The sequence below is a fragment of the Pygocentrus nattereri genome, chromosome 13, assembly GCF_015220715.1.
Source record: "Pygocentrus nattereri isolate fPygNat1 chromosome 13, fPygNat1.pri, whole genome shotgun sequence".
Classification (NCBI taxonomy): Eukaryota; Metazoa; Chordata; class Actinopteri; order Characiformes; family Serrasalmidae; genus Pygocentrus; species Pygocentrus nattereri.
The window spans coordinates 34,482,350-34,504,083 of NC_051223.1; the positions used below are offsets into that span (position 1 = coordinate 34,482,350).

General features: G+C 39.7%; 1 protein-coding gene across 4 annotated transcripts in view; it reads right to left on the minus strand.

Moving 5' to 3' along the window:
* The window catches only part of LOC108439444 (PH and SEC7 domain-containing protein 1), an 87,698-nt gene that overhangs the window by 5,213 nt on the left and 60,751 nt on the right, over nt 1-21,734 (minus strand). For all 4 annotated transcript variants that reach the window (XM_037544099.1, XM_037544098.1, XM_037544097.1 and 1 more), the window contains 4 exons: nt 18,821-18,864; nt 9,701-9,873; nt 4,785-4,855; nt 1,524-1,681 (listed from right to left, as the gene is read on the minus strand). In XM_037544099.1, the coding sequence (XP_037399996.1) occupies nt 1,524-1,681; nt 4,785-4,855; nt 9,701-9,873; nt 18,821-18,864 (446 nt within the window). The remainder of the gene's footprint in view (nt 1-1,523; nt 1,682-4,784; nt 4,856-9,700; nt 9,874-18,820; nt 18,865-21,734) is intronic.

Sequence of the window (21,734 nt, forward strand, 5' to 3'; positions counted from 1 at the left end):
AACATGTGGGGACACACACGGATATACATACACCCACTCACCCACTCACACACATGGTGGGTGGCTGAATGATGTGACTGAAGAAAGAGTATGTAAAAATATTCGGTGTGTGTTAATAGGTAGGACATTATTGCTCTTTATGTAAACCTGTGCTAGTGTAAACATTATGTAAGTTTGGGGGCTTTGGAGACCTCCCTGGTGGGACCCCTTCCTCGAGCAGATCAATCTGATGACTGCAAGAGCGCTGAAAGGGTGTTCAAAGAGAACTTGGTCAAAACTTCGTTAACGTCCTGTTTTCTAGGGATGTGAGTGAATTTTCTATTATCGTCTTCACATCTATCTAGTATTATCTAGTATAATGTTGATTTTGACAGTGCAGCTTTTAACAGCCAGATACTGTGCAAGACATAGGTTTAGGTTTATTTGCTAAAATGTGTGTCATATGTTTTGAGTGCCTAAACTAAATTACGTTTAAGTGATACTTTTTTAATCCCACAAACGGGGAAATTCCACCTCCACATTTAACCCATCCGTGAAGTGAAACACCACATACACACTAGTGAACAGAGACGCACGCTAGGGTGCAGTGAGCACACTTGCCCAAAGCGGTGGGCAGCCCTATCCACGGCGCCTGGGGAGCAATTGGGGGTTAGGTGTCTTGCTCAAGGACTAATGCTCAGTCATGTGCTGTCGGCCCTGGGGACCAGCAACCTTCTGGTCACAGGGCCAGTTCCCTAACCTCCAGCCCACGACTGCCCCATAATATGGATACTGTCAAACTGAAAGCCACATGTGAAGACACATTACGTTATGTTGCTGTTCTGATAATAACTTTTGTCCCTTGTTATTTGGACAGCCCCTCACAGATTATCTACAGATGTCCAAATTATTAACAAAGTATCCGATGATACACTCAACAGCATTAGGGTTAGGACTAGGATAAGCATCAAGGTTAGGTTTAGGACTAGAGTTGGGTTAATGATAAGGAAAAAAATAAGGTGAATTTAGTAGGTATTTAGATGAATTTATGTAAAATACAAAATAAGTCTCTACAAAGCTTCTGCAATGTGCTATCTAGACAAAGTGTTACCTGATTTTTACACTTCCCCTTGACCCTTTGCAGTTTCCTAGCAGAGCATCAAAATGTCCACTTCATCTGGTAATCAACGGAGCACAAAATTGAGGGGGGTTTCACCCTCTTTCTGTTACACTCTACATACATCAGTCCTCTCTGTAATCTTGCAAACTGCTCTCCTTGACCTCCTTATATCTATGATTGATGCTTCAGGCAAAGACTGCTTCTACTCAGTTCTTGCTTATTTATTTTATTTTATGATTTCCAATGTGGCATCCCAAGCTGTGATGTAAATAACCCCATTTTTGTGGCTAATATGGGACTCACAATGTTTGTGAAGAAACAGGCACAATCCTTAATCAGTTTATGGGCGCACAGTGAAGCATGATATATAAAAGGATCATGTACTCTTCTGCATGGCTTAGGTCTTATTCAGCAATGGACTCACGGAGCCTGGAACAGGTAGACTCTCCAGTCGGCTGTGCGCAGATAGAAGACGTTGGGCCGTTTATGGTAGTCGGTGGCTCTTATGGCCAGGGAGTGATGGATGGACACTGCATTCTTCAAATCTTCATTAGAGAGCTGCTTGTCGGGCCTATACTCCCCCTATAACAGGAATTAATGAAACAATTAATTATTACTCCATTAATCAAATCTACAAATCAGACATTTACACCTGATATATTTCCTTCTTCTTTTAATTAATTAATTAAATATTACCGAACATGCATCGTACCCAGATAGCAGAGTGATGGTCATCCAGAAAGATCATTTTAGTCGTGGTTAAAATTTCAACGTCAACATTGTGTTGGATCAACCTAAAACTATTAGTGAAAGTTGCCAGCTTCTAACATTGGCAACAGTGATGTTGAATATGCATTTATTTGATGGTGAAATGAATGTTGAGTATTCTGAGTATTCATGTGCACCATGCTGCGCGAGTCCTTCTCACAGTACAATATTTTCATATAGCTAAAAAGAAATCTGTTCTAAAGCATCATTTATTTAGCATTATGTTACGGTGGCAAAACGTCTGCTCACAGCTGTTCATATTAGCCATGCCAACATGAACATAAATGAAGTATTTCTTTAATTAAGCCTTTATTAGAATAGAATAGAATCCAGAACCATTTGTCATTTTGTTTGCACACTGTGAAATTAGACCTCTGCATTTAACCCATCCGTGCAGTGAAACACCCTCATACATGCACGACTGGGGCAGTCGTGGCCTGGAAGTTAGGGAACCAGCCCTGTGACCGGAATGTCGCTGGTTCGATCCCCTTGGCTGACAGTCCATGACTGAAGTGCCCTTGAACAAGGCACCTGACCCCTGATTGCTCCCCGGGTGCTGTGGATAGGGCTGCCCACTCCTCTGGGCAAGTGTGCTCACTGCCCTCTAGTGTGTGTGTGTGTTCACTAGTGTGCGTGTATGTGGGCGTTTCACTGCACGGATGGGTTAAATGCAGAGGTCTAATTTCACAGTGTGCAAACACAGAGACAGATGGTTGTAAATTCTAATTCTAACTAGAACCAGCAACCTTCTGGTCACAGGGCTGGTTCCCTAACCTCCAGCCCACAACTGCCCCCTATTGGTCATTATTGAGCTAGGAAATATGGTTGCTTTTGAAAAAATATAGAGGAAAATAAATATTCTTACTGCTGTGTGTCATACAACAAATAGTTAAAAATACAGCTTGATTTCTTGTTTTTGTTTTTCAGAGCACCCCAAAGAAAAAGGAGATCTCATGAGTAAGACAGTCGTTCGGTTATTAGTTTGAGTGTAGCCGTTTTTGCACAACTGACCAGTTCTCGCTCCCTTTTAGGGCAAATAATCTGAAACTAGTGAAAGGTGTTGTTTTAGAGCAAAAGGGTAAAATATTAGCAGCATATCTAAGGGTTGAATACTGACTGAGGTACAACTGGCTACATTAAATTTCTGTTAATCTTTCAGTGTTTTTTCAATAGTAATTCAGAGTACATAAAGAATCAACCATGTATTAGAATATCAATTCAACAGCAATGCTTTAACGCTGATTTAGCATTGATTCAGTGATTGATTCATTGCTTTATGGGTAAGTTTCATATCTAAGGAAAAAAAACTCATATTGGTGGAATACTTCTTTTAAGTAAAAGTATGTAGCTTTGAAAGAACTTATGCAGAATGTAAATGTGCTCACTCAATGTTTTACTTTCTCAGTGCCTCCTTTTACCTTCTTTGCTGATTCACTTCATAAATGTGCTCTGCGACATTTACTGAAAGTTCAGTCCAAGGCGATAATTGCTACAGTGCAAAATGCCATCTGCAATTGTTTCAAATATCAGCAGCATCATCTGACATACAAGTTCCTGACGTACCACATTACACTTTTAAACCAATGGTGCACAAGCAGAGATCCCTGAAAGAACGACTTAAATGCTGCAATTAAGAAACGGTGCAATACAAGTCCTGCAGTGGTTAAAATGGGTTTACAAAATCAAAGATAACACGTTAAGAAGTCTCACATTGCTGCATTGATTCTTGATAAATATGAACATTTATTGGCTTTTTTTTTTCTGCCAACATGTTGTCCACTGCTGCCATAGGAAAGCCAGCTGTGTCTCCAAGGGAATCATCCTGGATGGAACCACCACTTCCTCTTAAGGGGCAGAGTTAGCAGAACCCGGAGCAGTCAGCTGGCACAGGCCCGCAGACCACGGGCTTCACTCCAGCTGGAGCACAGGGCCTTCTGGCCTCAGCTCAGCGTTCTGGATTAGCCAACTGATCCAGGAACAGAAATAGAACTCGACTTGCACATGGCTTTGTTGGGTCAGCCAGCTAAAGTGATAAGGCTAAAGTGATCTGCATGTCTGATACTGTGTGAGACAAAAGAGAGTGAGGTTTCTGAGAGCCTCTGCATGTTCTGCTCTGTTTTAAAATGCAAACTCATTTAAGTTTGTGGTCCCAGAAGTTTAACTCTTAGGAATCCAGAATCATATTATGTGGTGTCACTGTTAACTCTATGCAATACCAAATCTAGCAGCATGGGGTCACAGTGGAGCACATGTACAACAGTCCGATGGCTGCCGCAGTGCAAAATATCAGTCTGCAAGAATAGGAAAACGCTATTGATAAAATTCTACATCTTCCAAAATATATCAGGGTATCATGGAAGCAGATGACTTTAAAGCTTGAAATCATGTCAAGGAGAACCTTACACAGCATTGTAAGCGTCCAACAGACGACAGGTTTCCATAACTTGTATAACATTGCATAACATTATTTGTATACTATTTATGTATATTTTATTTTCATTTTGAACTGCTCTGTCAAGCAAATCTGAGGCAACCAGCAAATGACGGACACTGTGTACTGGTACACCGGTGAAGATGATATTTCACACACACACACACACATATATATATATATATAAGAGCAACACTGTTGTGCACACTGTCACTTGGGGACAAAGGAAAAAAAAAAAAGATTTCCTTTTGTGACAGTGACAGTGACAGTGTGCACAACACATGCTTCACCATTACTACGTTCCATTTCAGAAACAGTGTTGTTCTAATGGCAGCTAGAAATAAGAAATATTTATATTAAAGAGCATCAAGACATGCCTTTGTCCCTCTATTGAGTCAACATCTGCCCCAAAAGGCAGAGAGAAAGACAGAGGCAGAGATGAAGTTAAGGGAAATCAATTTCCGTGTCAAGTTAACCCATCCTCACCTTCTGGAGATAAAGAATAAGGCCCTTCATGACGGCATAGAACGTCTTCCAGCCTCGCTTCCCTCGAGGAGCTACAATTCACAAGATAATGACAACTTGTTAATTTATTACCCAGGCAGAGAAGGCAACAGAGTCTAATGTGCTACATGAATCAACTGTAAAAGCTCAAGGGAGCAGTTTAAACAGTTCCTCTCTCAGTTCTTCTCTCTGCTCTCAGCACTAATACAGATGTGCCCTAGTTGTCTGGCAAAGGCACTACACCAAAGACTGTCACGTCGTATAATGTGTGTATATTCCTCAACAAGTTTAATTCTGAGGTGGGTTTATAGAAGTGATTCTCAATCGAACCCCACACTCTTTGTGCACTGCGCGGTTTATAATATCCCACTAGCTGATATATTATTCATTTCTAAATAGGAAAATGTCATCATGATCATCAGAGAATCTGGCCGATACCAATACCGAATGTAGGGGCCAAGTAATTCTGGCAAGTGAAATTTTAGATATATATTTTAATTTTATACTAGAGCAGCTTAATTGGTTTGTGGTGTTCAACTTGTTTGTGTGTCATATGTAAAGAGGACCACAACAGAAATAAGCTTTAGTGCTTTATTGTGTTTTAGTCCTTGATGGTGTGACGTGTAATTTTTACACTGTGTGTATATTTAATCATCAAATAAATTGAATTGAACTGAACTGAATTCAATTAACTGATAAGATTGTAAGTCCTCAAATGGCCCACCTTTTAAACTCCGTCTTAAACAATATAAATATTGCACACTGAATGTACCTATAATTTTTGTGGTTTGGTTTCTGTTTATTACCCTTTCTTTTTTTTATTACTCTCCATTGTGTGTTATAACATGTTACCCTCATACTAAAGTTTAGGTTATACTAATGCACCAGTTCATCCTGCACTGCTATCACATACTTAAACTAAGGATTCTCATATTAGGTTCTCCACAGGGGTGGTTGGTATAAATGGGATAGTAGGGTTAAGCCCTCTCTCTCTTTAAAAAAAATGAAATTGGGTTTTATTGAAAATAAAAATAAGGTTTTATTTCTGGAATCTACACTCTTTTACTTGCCTTTAATAAAAGACTAGAAGCTGATTATATTGGACCTCTGTGGTCTGATGAACAATAGCACCACTGAAAGGCTGTAAGAAAAGGTAAGACTGATTTATATCTAGTTCAAGCTGCAGATTCACATAGCCAGTCTGTAATTTGCCAAATTTGTTGTAATACACCGCATAGAAAGCCCCCTAATGCTGTTAGCCCTGCGGATTTGAGAAAAAGCCAACAACGCCAAGCTCTGCTTTGCCACAATGGAGATTCAGAACTAGTTTGGACAGATAGGTCAGTTCTAAAATCTGACTGGCTGAAACACGCTGTAAAATAATTCTGCTGAAACTGAAAGCAGGATGCGGTTGAATTGTATGTCATTCCATGGCAGCATTTAATTGAGAAACATTTTAATTTGCTTCATAAGATGTTTGAATTTATCTGATTTACACGGCTACAATGAACTTAATTTCCAAAAGGTGCCTTATGGAAGTTTCAGTAGGATATCAGTGTTATGCTATAGCAGCGGTACATGGACATTTGAAGCTTATAACACTACATTTAAAGCTGTGTGTAACAGATACTGAGGTAAGATATATTGGTAACACTTTATTTGAAGGCTACCTACATAAGGACTTCATGACGCATTCATAAGCACTGAATAATGTGTTTATGAAGCACTACTTGAACATTTATTAAGTGCTTATGTCGGTTCTCGCAACCTGACATAAGATGTTTTATGAAATAAATGACATTGTACTGACATAATAAGAAGAAACGAACATATTTACAGCACTGAACATATTTAAAATACTATACATGACTATTTATGTCGGCATTCTTAAGATGAAATTGTACTGATATCAGGTTAAATATGCCTGGAAACCACCCCCTCTTCCCTCCATGGCATTGATAAGATGATTGATGCAATTATGTATAGTGTTTAAATATGTTTAGTGCTGTAAATATGTTCAACGTTTATTCGTATTATGTCAGTACAATGTCATTTATTTCATAAAACATCTTATGTCAGGTTGCGAGAACCGACATAAGCACTTAATAAATGTTCAAGTAGTGCTTCATAAACACATTATTCAGTGCTTATGAATGCGTCATGAAGTCCTTATGTAGGTAGCCTTCAAATAAAGTGTTACCGATATATTTTATAATTTGCATATGTACAGATTCCTTCAGTAATGGTTTGAACTTGCATCTTGCCACATTCTGCTCATGTTGTAGCCGCTGCTGCTGTTAAATATACCATGATGTTCTGTTAGCCTGCTACACCATCAGGTATACATCAACATTTACACATTCAGTTAGATCAGTAGTTAGTTAGAAAGCTCACTTCGCCGTGTCATTGCTGGAAATTTGAAGAGGCTCTGAAACATGATGCTTTTTTTTTTTGTCCTGGCAATGGTGTGACCAAAAAAGTCACTAATTATCAGTGCATTAGATAAAACTGCAGGTCATCATTAGACTGATTAAGCCCTATATGTCACTGTTTAATACACAAGTAAACGCTTACTACAACGGCCATGTCTGAATTATGTAATGACCATGTCAAATGAATCAATGACCCATCTTTAACCTGTTTAAAATGTCATATGCTTGTTGAACTTTATTAATGAATTATAGCGTGAAGTTGGTTTAAACGCAAAAACGTAAAACGATCAGTTTTGGTTATCGAGTCAGCCTGGGAGTTCCACCTCACTACTTCAACCCATCAGCTTCTTAACGCTCTTGGGAACTCGGATCTTAAAGGGGAAAAAAGGGTGAATACAATCTTCTTAACAACTTTGTGAGAAACAAACTCAAATGATTTCTAAATGAGACTACAGCATTTTTCAATCTAATCTGCACTCAGTGAGCACTTTATTAGGAACACTCGTACACCTACTCATTCATGCGATTGTCTAATTAGCCAATTGTGTCATAGCAGTTCAGTGCAGAAAATCATGCAGACACAGGCGAGCAGCTTCAGATAATGTTCACACACCAAAATGAGACCAGGAGATAAAGGATGCAGACCAGCCAATCCAAAACAATATTCATTCATTCATTCATTCATTTTCTTTCTTTCTTTCTTTCTTTCTTTCTTTCTTTCTTTCTTTCTTTCTTTCTTTCTTTCTTTCTTTCTTTCTTTCTTTCTTTCTTTCTTTCTTTCTTTCTTTCTCACTCTCCCTCTTTCTTTCTCTCTCTCCCTCTCTCTTTCTGTCTCTCCCTCTCTCTCTCTTCCTTTCTCCCTCTCTCACCCTCTCTCTCTCCCTCTCTCTCTCTCTCCCTTCCTCTCTCGCTTTCTCTCTCTCCCTCTCTCTCTCTCTCCCTTCCTCTCTCGCTTTCTCTCTCTCCCTCTCACTCACACACACACACACAAAGTGAGTAGGCCAACATCATACATACAATTTCCAAACACTTTTCTGTCCCACAAGTCATTACACCAGGCTATGGGCTATTCCTAACAGCAGTGTTATCATAACTTTACTAAAACCAGCAGTTCTGCCCTGATACTAACAACAGCAAACAATCACATTCACAAAAACACAACCAACACTGTAGCACCCTTCAGTATAAAGCATGTGTCTGCTCCCCACAGGCACATCTATCCAGAAAATATGAAAAAATTTTAAGAGAAAAAAAACAAAACAAAAAGTAAAATAAGCTAAAAGGTACAATGTCAAGGAAAAACATCACAAGCTAATCACCGAAGCCAACATATAGGTTACTGCCACAGTGGGTGGACCCAATGAAGATGACATAGTTAAAATCACACAGTTGACATGCAAAGACGAGGAAAAATATGCAGCAAACTTAAAATCCTAAGCCTAATCATTGCAGACAAAAGCATATGAAACATGTTTATTGTCCATTTATGTCTAATGACTTGATGAGCCCATGCCATGACACAAAGCCCATGCCAGCTTTTGTAGTTAAAGAGGATCACATCCACAGAAAACCGGCGAAGACGACCCACTTTAAAGAACTGATATGCTTTTAAACGTCCTCAGTCAACTCATATCTTTTACCCACAAATGGAGCTTCAAATTCATGGCCCATGATAACAAACTAGCTTGAAGCATAGTGGATAGCAATGGTTGCTAAGCAGGGCTGAGGACTAAAGAAAATAAGGCAGGGCTTGGCAGAGAGCATATTGATTTGACTTGACAAATATTCTTCCCCCATTTGGCTGTGTAGGCCTGATCAACCTGTGGCTACACACCTGCAGTAATGAAAAAAATCTTGTTGATGAAAGAGGTCAATGAAGAATGGCCAAGCTGGTTTGAGCTGACAGAAAGGCTATGGTAACTCAGATAACCACTCTGCACAACTGTGATGAGCAGAAAAGCATCTCAGAAAACACAGCACGTAAAACCTTGAAGTGGATGGGCTACAGCAGCAGGTGACCACGTAGGTTTATAACACCGTCAGCCAAGAACAGAAAGCCGAGGCTGCAGTGGGGTCAGGTAGAATGAGAGATTCACAGCATGTAATTGCACTTGAAAAATCTGTAGGAATGCCTTCATGCCAACATTGACCAGAATTTCAAAGGAATGTTTCCAACATCCTGTGGAATTCTGGACATAAAGATCTGAGACTGTTTTGAGAGCAAAGGGAGGCCATACCCAGTATTAGCACAGTGTTCCTAATAAAGTGCTTGGTGAGTGTATATATCTGTCATATACGTTTTGTATGACCGTGATTTTGATGTGTTTCTCTGTGCTTGGAAGAGACCAGGAAACTCTTGACTCAAAACTCACTTAAGTCAATGGGCAGCTGGGAAATGCGCTGAGTTTTTTCAATAAACTGTGTTAAACGAACTGATATAGGTGGTGAACAAGGTGTTGTACGCACTCCTTTTGCCATCACAGTCAGCGTGGACTTTGCGCACCAGGAAGCCTGTCTTGTAAAGCAGAGCGCCGGATGGTGGTACCATTCCACTGCCCGTACGCTTCATTCCCCTCGAATTTGAGTCCCCACGCTGCTCCCCCAGCTCAGAAAACGATTTACGCAACTCCTCTTCATCACTAGAGAGAGAGAGAGAGAGAGAGAGAGAGAGAGAGAGAGAGAGAGAGAGAGAGAGAGAGAGAGAGAGAGAGAGAGAGCGAGCAAAATAAGAAAGAAGGGGTATTATTATAATGACAATATCATAGAGAGAGAAAGAGAAGCACAAAGACAGATACAGACAGAGAGAGAGAGAGAGAGAGAGAGAGAGAGAGAGAGAGAGAGAGAGAGAGAGAGCGAGAGAGAGAGAGAGCGAGAGAGCGAGAGCGAGAGCGAACGGAAGAGAAAAATAAAGAAATTTGATGATGAAAATACATATGTAGACAACAGAAACCAAAATTCATATTATTACAATGACAATTTCACACAAAAAGAGATAAATAGAGATTGAAATATAAGAAAGAAGGCACATTATTATAATGACAATTATTATAATCTTATACAGAAAGATAGAGAGATGGGCAGAGATAGAGAGACAGAAACAGAGAGAAGTGAAGACAAAAGAAAAATAAAAGATTTTTTTTTAATATTACACACGCCATCATAATCAGAATTAGTATTGTTACAATATCACAAAAAAGACAGATATAGATAGAGAAAAAAGACAAACACAGAGAGAGAGAGAGAGAGAGAGAGAGAGAGAGAGAGAGAGAGAGAGAGAATCAAGAGAATAATAAGAGGAGAATGCAAATATGACATGCTGAATAAATAAACAAAAAAAATAAATAAATCACATTAGGTTAGGCACACAAACCCATTTCTCACTAAACGAAGCACACAGGGTGATCAAGTAGGACAGGATGGAATAATTACTAATGATTTATAAAAATCTCTGCTGCTCTGCTCTGCGTTCTTGTTCTACCGTGCAGACGCAGATGAGTGATGGCACAGGAGTGCTAATGATCACTGTTGACTCACGTCCTCTCTGTACTGAGGCTTAGTGCGATATGACAGGGTTCTGCTGCTTTGTGTTTTCTCTGAAGTGAGAGAAAACTCTTCCCTTTGCCTCTCTCTCTCGCTCCCCCTCTCTCGCTCCCCCTCTCTCGCTCCCCCTCTCTCGCTCCCCCCTCTCGCTCTTTCCCTCTCGCGCTTTCCCTCTCTCTCTCTTTCCCGCTCCCCCCCTCTCTCTTTCCCTCTCTCTCTCTCTCTCTCTTTCCCGCTCCCCCCCCTCTCTCTTTCCCTCTCCCTCTCTCTCTCTCCCCCTCACTGTGCTGTGCTCACCAGAGGACTCCTCCACTTCACGCTCTCTGATCAAACCACCCTCCCCTGCGAGAGACACGCTCACAATCGATGACATGTAAGAGTGCGTGTTAAGAGGGAATGTGTACGTGGCATTTGTTTATGTGTATGTAGAGATGTTAAACACTACCCTTTCTCCCTCTCCCTCCCTCTCTCTCTCTCTCCTTTTACAGTAATCTCTCTCCTCTGCAGTCTGAGCAGATCTAAAGCTAAGATTTTTTTTCCCTACAGGAGAGAACTCTGCCATTATAAAAAGATCTTTCGTCATTCTGCGCGGCAGAGAATAGGGCAAGAAACCTAAAAGCCACAGTCAGCTGAAGACTTTCATTCAGTCCTAATGAAGACCAGTTCTTTCACACCTCAGCTGCTCATTAGCTCACATTAATTCCACCCCCCAAGCTTGTAAAGTATAACTTGTAAAATATGCTTAAATCACTCTGCATGTCAAGCATCACTTTGAACACTTTGTCTCTGACAGAATCTTAAACTAAACACTGAAATACAGAGAGAAAGAGAAAAGGAGAAATACTAAGAAAAAAGAAAAAAGAGGAAAAAAAAGAGAAAATGAAAAAGGATGGAAAGGGAAATGTGTGAAAGGAAAGGAGCAATATTAAAAGAAATAAAGAGAAATGAAAATAAAATGGAAGAAAGAGTGAGATTTATAGAAACAGAATTAGAAAAAGAGAAAAGAGAAAGAAATAAAGTAAAATTAAGAGAAATATTAAGATAAAGAAAATAAGGAAAAGGAGGGGAAAAAGTGAAAGAGTAAGAGAAAAGGTCAAAGGAAAAAGAGTAAGGGAAAGAAACAAAGAAAATAGAAAGAGAAAGAAAGACAGCGTTAGAGAGAGGAAGAGACAGGAGAAGAAGACAACAAGTGAGAAAGAGAGTAAGGCCAAGAAAAAGAGTAAGGCAAATAAAAAAAAAGAGTAAAGCAAAGAAAAAGAGAGGGAAAGAAAGAAAAAGAAAGAAAGAAAGCATAAGAGAGAAGAAGAAAAAGAGAGTAAGGTAAAGAAAAAGAGAAATGGTAAGAAAAAGAAATTGTAAGAAAGAGAGAGGGAAAGAAAGAAAAAGAAAGAAAGCATTAGAGAGAAGAAGAGCGACAGGAGAAGAAGACAATGAGAGAGAAAGAGAGGAAGAGTGTAAGGTAAAGAAATGTTAAGAAAAAGAGAGAAAGTGTTAGAAGAGAGTAAGGCAAAGAAAAAGAAATGGTAAGAAAGAGAGAAAGAAAGAAAGAAAGAAAGAAAGAAAGAAAGAAAGAAAGAAAGAAAGAAAAAGAAAGAAAGAAAGAAAGAAAGAAAGAAAGAAAGAAAGAAAGAAAGAAGAAAGCGTTCAAGAGAAGAACAGAGACAGGAGAAAAAGACAACGAGAGAGAAAGAGAGGAAGAGAGTAAGGCAAAGAAAAAGTGAGAAATGGTAAGAAAAAGAGAGAAAGAAAGAAAAAGAAAGCATTAGAGAGAAGAAGAGAGAAAGGCAAAGAAAAAGAGAAATGGTAAGAAAAAGAAAAAGAGAAATAGAAAGAGAAAAAGAAAGAAAGAGAAAAAGAAAAGAAAGAAAAAGAAAGCGTGAGTAAAAGGAAGGAAGAGAGAGGTCCAGCTACACTCAGTCAGTCCACGTGACGTCTCTCTCTGGGGAAAAGCTGCCAGCCTGAGTCTCTGCCACAGGACCAGCCTGGAGCCAACACTGCTACGGAACCTCGAAAGACCCAAAAATGTGCTGCTGTCCTTCCTCTCACCTCAGTCAGCCTCCCCTGAACACACTGCATGAATTTACAACACCACTGCACTTACAATCCAGTTATGGGTGCACAGATGAAAGCACACAGACTGTACAAACAAAACCACGAGTCAAAATAAATCAAAACAATCTGAGGTTATAAACAATGTTCAGAATATGCAATAAAACTATGCTTGTTTATTTTGGTCATCTGAGAGATTCCACGCTTTGAACTGTTTCCTAAAGAATCACAATCAAAGCCACTGTGAGGTCTGGAACCTCTACTTTAATGAATATTTGTATAGAATAGCTGTGAGGTAGTTTAGTGTATTCTGTAAAAATCAACACAGTAGTTCTGTTAAAACATTCTGCCATGTTACAGCTCTGAAAGTGAGGGCCAGAAACAGCTAAAATGGACCTTAACCAAAGACTGACCCTTAAGTGTCTAGTTCACAAGTGGGCAGTAAAAAAGTGGTCAATCACACATACACAAACACGGCAGACTGACAGAGCATGTGCAGAAAACTTCAAGCTTGTTGCCTGGTAACTGCCAGCCTTAGCTCACACAAAGGGAAAAATAGAGAGGGAAGGGGGAGGATTGATACGAGAGAGAGAGAGAGAGAGAGAGAGAGAGAGAGAGAGAGAGAGAGAGAGGGAGAGAGAGAGAGAGAGGGAGAGAGAGGGAGAGAGAGAGGGAGAGAGAGAGAGAGAGAGAGAGAGGGAGGGAGAGAGAGAGAGGGAGGGAGAGAGAGGGAGAGAGAGAGAGAGAGAGAGAGAGAGAGAGAGAGAGAGAGAGAGAGAGAGAGTGCGAAAGACAAAGAAAAGAGAAATCTAAAAAAGGTGATACAGACACAGAAACAGCTCAGGGAAACACCTAATGCTTAATTACACTCCCTGAGATAGACTGCAATCACATGTGTTTACTTCCACTGTGAAAAAGGAGCATAACTGTTGTGCTGATCAGTAATGTGTCGATCACTGGAGAGGGGAGTAAAGAAAGAAAAAAGAAACAAAAATAAATGACAATGAAAAGGAGAGCAGGAAAGAGACAGACTGACCGAGAGAGGGCAGGGGGTGAAGTGTGTAATTACTGAGGAGCACAATGATTAGGCCTAAAAGAACAGCATGCAGAGGGAGGAACAGCAGCTAATGAGGACAGGAAGACTGCTTAAAACATTCACTTAACACATTCACACAACCTCACCTCACAATCTCAACGCTCCAAAAAAGAAAAGAGGCCTTCAGCAGGTCATTCATTTTGATGCATAAACAAACACAGCGCCAAATCTTAACATGTTCACATCACTTGCCACTTTACTTCACTGCCCAAAATTGTGTCTCATCAAGTAAAATGGTCTCAAATCTAGTCAATATGTCAAATATTTCCCATTTTAAGATGGTTGTGCACTTATTACACGATTATGTAGCTTATTTCTAGACATTATATACTTGCTTAGAGTAATTGTATTAAGTAAAATGATCTCACTAGACTGGATAATAATTTTGCTGGTCTCAAACAAAGAACAAGCAAAATGATTTGCCAACATAGTAAGAGAGTTTTACTCAATAAAACTACTGAAAACAAGTAGAAAATGTCTAGGAATAAGCTAAATAGTCTTAAATTAAGCTTACAACAACCTCAACAGGAGAATATTAGATTTATTGACTATATTTAAAATAATTTTACTTGACAGGATACCAATTTTTGCAGTCTTGGTACACCTGGGGTAGTCGTGGGCTGGAGGTTAGGGAACCAGCCTCGTGACCAGAAGGTCACCAGTTTGATCCCCTGAGCCGACAGCACATGACTGAGGTATCCTTGAGCAAGACACCTAACCCCAACTGCTCCCCAGGCTCCGCGGATTGGGCTGCTCACTGCCCCCTAGTGTGTGTGTGCTCACTAGAGTATATGTGGTGTTTCACTGCCCAGATGGGTTAAATGCGGAGATGAAATTTCCCCGTTGTGGGACTAATAAGGGTCACTTAATCTTAATCTAATATATACAATACTGTGCAAATCTTTCTTTTTTTTAATTCCCCTCAAAACAGCCATTAAATACAAGTTATCCAAGCAGAAAACACATATTTACCAGAAAGTAACAACTAAAAATAACATACATTTTCAGTATTTAGTGTGTCCACCATTTGTCTTTATTGCAGCCTTTATTCTTTTTGGAAGTTGCTTTCTGTTTTGCAAAGAAATCTGCAGGGATAATTTTCCACCCCCTCCAAAGTTCAGTCTTAGACATTGGTTGTATTTTCTGTTTCCCGCAATCCGAAACAGCCTAAACACATTCAGTGATGTTGAGGTCTGGACTCTGGAGTGGCTGCTCTTCTAACAGAGGACAGATGAACAGAAACCTCTGTAGAGTTTTTCAGATCTGAAGCATGAATGGAGCTTGTTTTCTCCTCTCTCCCATCTAATATCTAAAAGGGGGTAAACTTTGGGGCTCTACTAGGTCTTGCATGATTTTTAGGAGTCACATTTGACATTTTGTAACCTCTAGTTTTGTGATTTTTAAAGTGTATTTTTTTAATCTAATCTCTTAGAACGATCTCCTAAAATGAATAGCATTTACTGAATGGCCATTTTGATTGGATGTTAAATAAAGGAATAAAGTAAAGGGTGATTTCTGACTTTTGCACAGTACTATAGACACACACACACAAAGAATGACAGAAATATCTCCAATGACAGCCACAGGGCAGAACTGAGACTCTGTTACACATTCATATAGAAAAAAAGATCAATGAAATTCTGGCACAATCTCAAGCAGGCGACCCAAATTCGATAAAACACAAAGCTCTTCCAGCCAAGCATCGCTACACACAGCCTCATTCAATCTGTGTCTCACTGGAAGGCAATCAAGAGAACACAACCTCTATCCAAACTACTATTAACCTAATAAGCAAAATTCAAAACAGAAATACAATCAAGGTAAGTGACCAAAACAAACCATCAAACCTCAAACGACAAGGAAAAAAAAAAAGCCATACAAACATTTCTTTGAAAATGGAGTCTATGTGAATACAACCTCAAGACTTCAGAGAAGGACTCGCCTGAAAGCCTGGTAGCCAAAGAAGCAAAGGGTAATATGAAAGCATGTCCCATGTCATTAACCAGAGGGCAAGGTCAAAAACGGCCATTCAGAATTTACTGCCGAAACAATAATAAGAGAAATATGATTTTTAAAAAGGTTTTTATGCCGGAATGCAGGCTCTCTTTTTCCAAACATGATGCCTCTCATGTAAACCAATAAGATCTATTTCGGTCTCATCTGTTCCAACAGTCATCTGGCTTGTGATTCATGTGATCTGTACCGAACTTCAGATGGGCAGCAATGTTCTTTTTGGAGAGCAGCTGCTTTCTCCTCATTCCTCTGCCAAGCACACCACTGTTGATCAGTGTTCTCCTAATGGTGAACTCATGAACATTAACATTAGTCACTGTGAGACAGGCATTTAAGTCGAGTAGAAGTTACCCTTGGTTTCTTTGTGACCTCGCGGACGTCACAAAGGGACTGGGGAGTGTAACAGTGGTCTTGAATTTCTTCTATTTGTACACATTCTGACTGTGGATTGGTGGAGAGATGGTTTTTGAGATGGTTTTGTTATCTTTAAAGATGGTTTTGTAACCTCCTCCAGCCTGATGAGCACCAACAACTCTTGTTCCTCAGAAATCTCCTTTGTTCATGCCATGATACATTTCCACAAACGTGCTGTGAAGAGATTTTAGGCCAAACTTACGCAGAAATACAGAAAATTCAAAAGGGTTCACAAACGTTCAATCACCACCGTATGTCCAAACGTTTATAGACACATGGTCATCGAAGACTTCTTCAGAAATCGGGGTACTAAGAGGGAGTTAGATTTGCCCCCCCGCTTCACTGCAGTGACAGCCTCTACTCTTCTGGGAAGGCTTTACTCTAGATGTTGGAACATTGCTATGAGCATTTGACTGCATGCACGTTACAAGAGCATCAGTGAGGTGATTAGTGATCTTGGTTCAAGATAACAAATGCCACTCTGTCTCATCCTGAAGGTATCAGGATGGGTTGGAGTGACGTTCCTGATGCCTCATCACTCTTGAGAATGCAGTTCCACTGTTCCAAAGTGCAACACTAAATGGTTTTATGCACCTCTAGCAGATGCTTGACCTTAGGTTCATGTGTGGCTGCAGAACGTCTCGTTATACTAACAATGCTTTACAAGGAGGTTATACAAGATGTGTATGCAAAACTGTGCACCTGTGTCAACATTTAAAGCTCATCTTAAAGCTACTCTACATAAGTTTTTGGGATCTGAAGACCCCTCTGGTGGAAATGTGTAATTACATGCCTCACGCAGAAGAACATTCTCTAATTTTGGGTAAGCTTTGAAGCCCTTCGTCTGCTGATGGCTGCGACTCCGTCGCAACTTGTTGAAGGACGTGTATTCTGTGGACGTGAGCGCATGGTCTACTATTGTCATCATGTCATCATCAGCATCCTATTTACTTTGCATTTTGGACATAAATAAACATCAAGCTTCTTTTTCTTTTTTGCTTCTCATGCTCAAGCTTCTTTTTGAGCCTGTGCGTCAGATGTTAAGACAAAGATGCATGACACAGTCCAAAGAGCTCTTGTGACATCCACACATAGGCTTCTGACATTTAAAGATCTATTTTATGGTACTCGCAGCCATGTGCAGATACTGTATTTTAGCATGTTCTTTTATCTCATGACTCAGCTATGCTACTTTCAGTTTTAACAAAATAAACATGCATAGTGTAGCTTTAAAGTGCATTAATCACTTATTTAAAATTACGTCTGGATTTGTTTGCACATGTAATGCATCATATGAACACAGTTACAACAGTGTTTGTCAAGAACATAACCACAAAGAGGAGAGAGGATCGACTTGAAGAAAGGCAGACATGTCTCATGTCCATTAATCCCTGCTGTTCTCCTTTCCCTCATCATCCCAGGACACCCTCCCCCACCCCAAAAGCAGGTTTCTTGCAGTCTCTCTCTTTCCTCCAGTATCATATTGGCACTTCCAGCATGCCATATATCTCCCTCACACCATCACAACTCTTCATATATAATGCATGATATGTAAAGTGTAATACGACAAGCTTGTGTGCGTTAAACAGTGCAGCTGTGAAAAACGCTAAGTTATTGCAATGTGTTATGCAGCAAGGCGGAAGAAAGTGGACTGGTCTTTCTACTGCAGCGCAGTGTGTGTATATATGTATGTGTGTGTGTGTAGGTGTGTGTGTGTGTGTGTGTGTGTGTGAGTGAGTGAGAGAAAGAGAGAGAGAGTGAGCGAGCGAGTGAGGGGAAGGCTATTTTAAGACAGGTAGTAGGAGGACTGTAAGCACACCTTTACTCTGGATGTAAGAAGGCCCCTTTAAAGAGTGTACTGATGTGCGTTTTTTGCCTGTTTGCGTGTGGGTGTGTGTGTGTGTGTGTGCGCGAGCGAGTGTGCTGTACGTTGCGTGTGAGACAGTGAATTCAGATCAGCCAAAGGAGAAGAGCTGCTACTGCTGCTGCGGAGTGGTAGCCATGGAGGCGTAACCATAGTAACAGCGCTAGGAAAGCCAGGGACTTTAATTGGTGACTGCGATGGCAAAGCAAGAATAGAAATCTTTGACACAGTAATGCCCTTACAGCATCATCGCAACAGACGTCATCAATACACACGGCCCTACCATCAATTGAATGCATACATCCACCATCGCAATTACTGCTGCCACTACAGTGCAGTCTATGTACTGTTGTTTGCTGGTTTGATGTGCCAGCGTTCCACTGTCCCTGTATGACATCATAAAGCTCAACTTTTTTCCATTATGACGTCGCCTTAATGGACAATAAAGCATGCGCTGCACCCACTATCGTATGTTTGGAAGGACTGGTACTGTGACAACGTGGTCGTGGCAAATTTTATATGCTACACACATCGGCTTGCAGTCTTCATCCAAGGAAAACATACAGGATCCATTTTCATTATGCAGAGTAGGAGAAAACAAAAGACTCACATTGTCCACTGAAGCTTCTCATTCTTGATGGAGTTGTAGAGAGCCTGCAGAGAGACACAACAGGTAATTAGCCACAAATATTAGTCTCTGTGGATGACAGTGAGAGATATCTCTATCACAACTGATAGCTCATATCCTCTGTCAGCGTATGACAATAATGGCACAGAAACAGATACAGAAAGAATGATTGTTTCCTCTAACTGATCCCATCCATACAAAGCACCATTCAGAGTATTGAACCACAAATAACCACGCAGTCAGTAACAATTATCACAGTACTGAGTCAACATGGCAACAGGGCCTTATTCAGGGTTGGCAACTGACAGTAAAAACTTTCGACGCAAATTCAGAACACCAACTCAGAATTTGTCATTTTAGATCAGTACTGCATGCTGAAAATGAGATGAACATCTATGCCTGCTTTATACACTAACAAAGGAACATAACATACTACATAACATATGCATTGAGTTGATCTATAGTGCATGTTATCAGTACAAGGAAAAGTACCATCAATATGATGAGATGTGCACAGGTACACAAGCACGCAGTCAAAAGTTCGAGGTTCGGGTAACTAAACCATTATTTGTTTTTAATTTGAGTTTCATTAAAAATGTCATAATATCTTCTTAAAGGAACTCAAAATTCCTCAGTTATTTCTGATGTCTTCTTTCCAATTACAAGCTAAGAGAGTGTGTGGCTTAAATTGCTATTCATTCAACACAGCAGACCGCAGACTAATGACTGAAATCTGATGTTAATAATATGAATAAAGTATGTTATTTAGACAAGCAATCAGGGGTCTAGACTTTGACACAAACATGACTTTTGGTGTTGAATGGCATGGAGTTTTTCGATCCATAGCATTAATGAATCACTTGATATAACTACATAAAGTATTGCATTTCGATACCCAGTTCTACTCCTGCATGAAGCTGCAAGTTGCCATAACCTAGAGGAAGTGTTACAGCAACATCTACTGAACATCACAGACAGACTAGTCTTTTCTTTTCAGCATCTGTGTTAGGGTTTGGAGTGACAGCTGGAATTTGACTGACAGCTGGTCACAAGATGCCAACTGCTATAATCAGTGAGCTGCTTGAGACGCTGTGGATTTAGATTGATCATGTGAGTAAATGGTGCAGTTTTACAGCTGTATGGAAAGCATATAATCCTTACTTACAAAATTAACAGTTATCACAGTGCAATGAAACCCATTATGGTACTGTAACTTCATAGAGTAGACCATGATATTTTTTTTTGGCCTAGAGAGGACAAACCAATCTTCTTTTATTTTGTCTGGTGTATGGTTGGGCGCTATGGTGGTAATGTGGTATACTACGATATTTAAACATGATGTCGGTATTTTAAAAAAAGATGACGGTACTTCAAAATTATGATGCATCATATTTCTATTCCTCATCTTGAACTGCCAAATAAACACATTCTAGCAATTTATATTTTTTAGAGGAGCTCACTGATTAGTGACGGGGGAGCTGACCAATAGCTGGTGCTGATAGAAAGAAGGAAAAAAAATCTGAGCCAAGAAAAAAGAAAAACATGAGAAAATGCAATGCAAGCATGCTAGTGGTTCAGCAATGGACAAGAGCCACACACAGCACAGACAACATTCTATGTCAGTTTTCTCACTGACACAAAAACATTACATATCCTTTTTTCTACAAGCACCGTTTTGCATTTTGAAAATAAAGCAGCACAGAGAGATTTAGGGCTTAACTTGTATGTTTGTAGCCCAGTTTAAACCCCCTTTTGAGCTGCTATTGGAGATTCTAAATCTTGTACCAATTGCAAAAAAAATTCCAGTTGCTGGGACACAGCTCATCTGCCATCTTGGTTGTCTCCATGCCAACCATTTTAGACAGATTTAGTAAGCCAGAATCAAACATGTTCTGTGGTGAGCAGATCTGTTATCATGCTAGTTAAGCTAATGCTAATCACCTCCTCTCTCCTAGTTAGAAACACTGTTTAAAATTATTTATCAATTTTTAGATGGAAGGTTTTACATTTAATATATATATATAAAAGAGGGTAGCACCCAAAAATCCTGTTGTGGAAAACCATACAAATAACCACAACTTCTGCGAAACTCCTAAAGATGGTTAATTCGGTGTGAAAAGTAGTTGCGTTTATGCTTGAGGTGTGCTTGATGCTGCTGCATACGCCTGAGGTATGAATATCAATGGCAAATAGTCTTAACATATTAGCCATCATCCAAAAGATACCAGCAGGCATTTTTCCTCTGGGCCAAACAAATCATACTCACAAACATGTTAATTTCTACAACAATTAGAGCCAAACAAAGCCAGTGGGAGAACGTCTATAAATGATCTACTAGTGAATGTCATTTCGATATTAACACCCCTCCATCACCTTCCCACACACCATGCACAGTCCAAAACAGCACTGCTCACAATAAATTAGCAGTAGCGTGTTATTGTGATCTTCAGTATAATGGAAGGTTAGACTGTATATATGTTAACACAGAGAAAAGGGTGAGACAGGTAAAAGGTGTGAGAATGGAAGGAAAATCAGAGGTGATACAGGTAAACAAGTACCAGGGAAACAAGAGAGACAATAGACAAACAAGGTAAATAAGCAGGGGTGTTATGATACATTGGTGGCCATTATATTGTTTGCTGATACATGGGAAAATGTAGTTATAGGTATCTGTCAGATACTGGAAGTGCAGACAATAACAAAGCTCCATTCTAAACTGATACATGTCCATTTGGATATAATTATTTTTGAAAAGAATAAAAGCTGATCTTCTTAAAGATGATCATCTTAAAATAGCACTGATATTTCTTGTTAATGTAAACCTCACTCCCAACAACATACATCATTTTAAAAAAAATCTTGGTCTATAATGCATTTGGGAAGAAAACCTTTCAAT